We start from the raw sequence: 2,248 nt of genomic DNA, 5'->3' as shown, positions 1-2,248 counted from the left end.
TGTGACCCATTTTCAGCCGATGGCGGACTGAAGCCTGCTGTTGACTGACGTCACAGAGCCAGTCCAGGCTTTGGAAAGATCCCCACCAAATGGCCGAGATCCAACCAGAAGCCTGGATAACCACTGGGCTCCGCCTCTCAGCAATCTGCTGAAAGCCTGAGACAGTTCCTCCCACCCCCTCCACAGCCCAGGGCTTGTGTGAGCGCTGCAGGGGCAGAGTAGAGAGTTGATGACTGACAGTCCCAGTTCCCTGTTCTGGGGGGGAGAACTGAGCAATCAACGGTGTTTGATTGCTCAGTTCTCACTGCAGAGCCAGCAGGGGACAGATGCAACATCATATTGATGCTGCATCCATCTAGGTAAGTAAATATATATTTTTTTTAGAAAGCCATACTTTTTTTAAGGAAGTGATGTACCTTTGTATGTATCACAACATTTTTCTACTGACAGGCTGTTTTTTTTTCTTGTCCTCCCCTCCTTCCCTTCCTGCACACCTCGCCCAGCCAAGTGGTCAGCAGGTAAAAAGCAGCCTCAGCTCGATTCATGCAGGTCACGCCAACAACATGTTTTTCATCAGGGGTGGGGGTGAAACATTTTGGGGCATGGCATGGTTTTAATGAAACATGTTGTGGGTGTGGCCTGGATGAATCGAGCTGAGGCTGCTTTTACCTGCTAACCACTTGAGCCGGGCACGGTGTGCGGTGGCCGGGCTACCTCTTCCTATTTCTACAGCATGCTTTGGGTCTGAACAGACCTTTCCCAAGCCTGTACCCTCATTAGACAGCGGCATCCAATACACCGGACCCAACCGATCTAAACGGGGGGCCCCTAAGTATTTATTGTGGGTCATAGGAAAGAAGAGAGTGTTCAAGATTCCAATTAAAGCATATGGTGGGAGTGGGAGAAGCATAAAGGAATAAGAACATTTGTATTTGTTTCATTGGTGCATTTATAAAGAGGTGAAACATTTTCTCCAAGGTTCTTTGAGTTTGGGATTACCATTAATAAGGAGACCGGATTGGACCATTGGAAAGGAAAAAATGATCATCACACATATCCAGTACCCCCAGGTTTGATCTGCAAATAGTTCTTGCCCAAATATAATAATGACAAGACCAATCAAGGCATAGAGAACAACAAGACAAGCCATGGTCTGAACTGCACCTTGGTAGTCTTTCCCGTTGGCGTGACCCGTGTTGGCTTTCATACGATGACTATGGAGCTTCAGAGACACGGCACTGGCAGCCGTTGTTAATATAGCAATCAGGAATGGTGGGGAAGTCACCGGCAGAATAACATTCATGAATTTCAGTCGAATATGTTGATATTCTGAGGTCAGGTCAGTTGCAGCAATGGTTGAGTTTTTGGGAAAGTCTTGATTGAAAATATAGGCTGCCATGAAACTTTCCAACAGAGAAACAATTTCCACAAATATTATCAACAAAGGTATCATTCTGTCAATCTTCATCTTCATCCATGAGAGGAATCTGGACTGGAACTGAAGGATTTTTATAAAATAGAAGAAGCACATAGCAGCCGTGAGCCAGGAGCTGGAGGTAATGCTGATAATAGTCAGATAGGTTAGGACACTTGAGGCATAAGTTACATTGAGTGATGGCCAAAACACGTACAACAGAAGGTTTGAAGTCAGTGAAATTGTGTAGCACATGGTGGAAACATTCAAAGCAATAAGGAGATAGTTGCATGGTGAACTATTTGTCCCTTTTAAGCCTGAAAAAATGAGAAAAAATATTATGAAGGCATTAGAACACAACCCAAAGATGGCCTCCAATGCCAGGACACCGAGGCAAATCACAGAATCCAGGGTGTTCATTGTCTTCTGACAAAACACAAGCTCTGATGTCCTCGGGGTGTCTCGGGATTTTGTGTGAACAAATGTTCTTAGTTGTGTCTGCTTCAGAGAAATGTTCCACCCGTCTCATGGATCCTCATCTTATCTACTCTTCATTGTCCATGTAAATTACTCCCGAAGAATCCACCCATCACGAACAGATGTCAACCAATAATGTCATCACTGCTTTAAAAATAAATACTTTCAATAGAATGAGTTTGAATGAATGCAAATCATTGAACACTGAGCTGGGGAGATCCAATAACTGAATTCAAATATGATATACAGAGAGCGCTGGGCTGAGCGCCTGTAATTCTATATGTGGTGATGAAGTGCAGAAGCTAAGACAAACACACCTGTCTTTGGATTAACTACATTTATTTATTTCCTTTTATT

At 44.1% G+C, this 2,248-nt stretch overlaps 1 protein-coding gene across 1 annotated transcript; it reads right to left on the bottom strand.

Annotated features, from left to right (window-relative positions):
- Nucleotides 1-949: 949 nt before the first annotated feature.
- Nucleotides 950-1,943, bottom strand: LOC120942781 (taste receptor type 2 member 10-like). Its single transcript, XM_040355708.1, has 2 exons — nt 1,817-1,943; nt 950-1,731 (listed from the first exon to the last, which is right to left on the bottom strand). Exons 1-2 carry the CDS (start codon nt 1,941-1,943, stop codon nt 950-952), a joined length of 909 nt encoding a protein of 302 aa, XP_040211642.1.
- Between the last annotated feature and the right edge of the window lie 305 nt (nt 1,944-2,248).

This window comes from Rana temporaria, chromosome 6, assembly GCF_905171775.1.
Source record: "Rana temporaria chromosome 6, aRanTem1.1, whole genome shotgun sequence".
NCBI classification, from domain to species: domain Eukaryota; kingdom Metazoa; phylum Chordata; class Amphibia; order Anura; family Ranidae; genus Rana; species Rana temporaria.
Note: the sequence above shows the minus strand (reverse complement) of the source record. Positions and strands in the feature narration are given on the sequence as shown.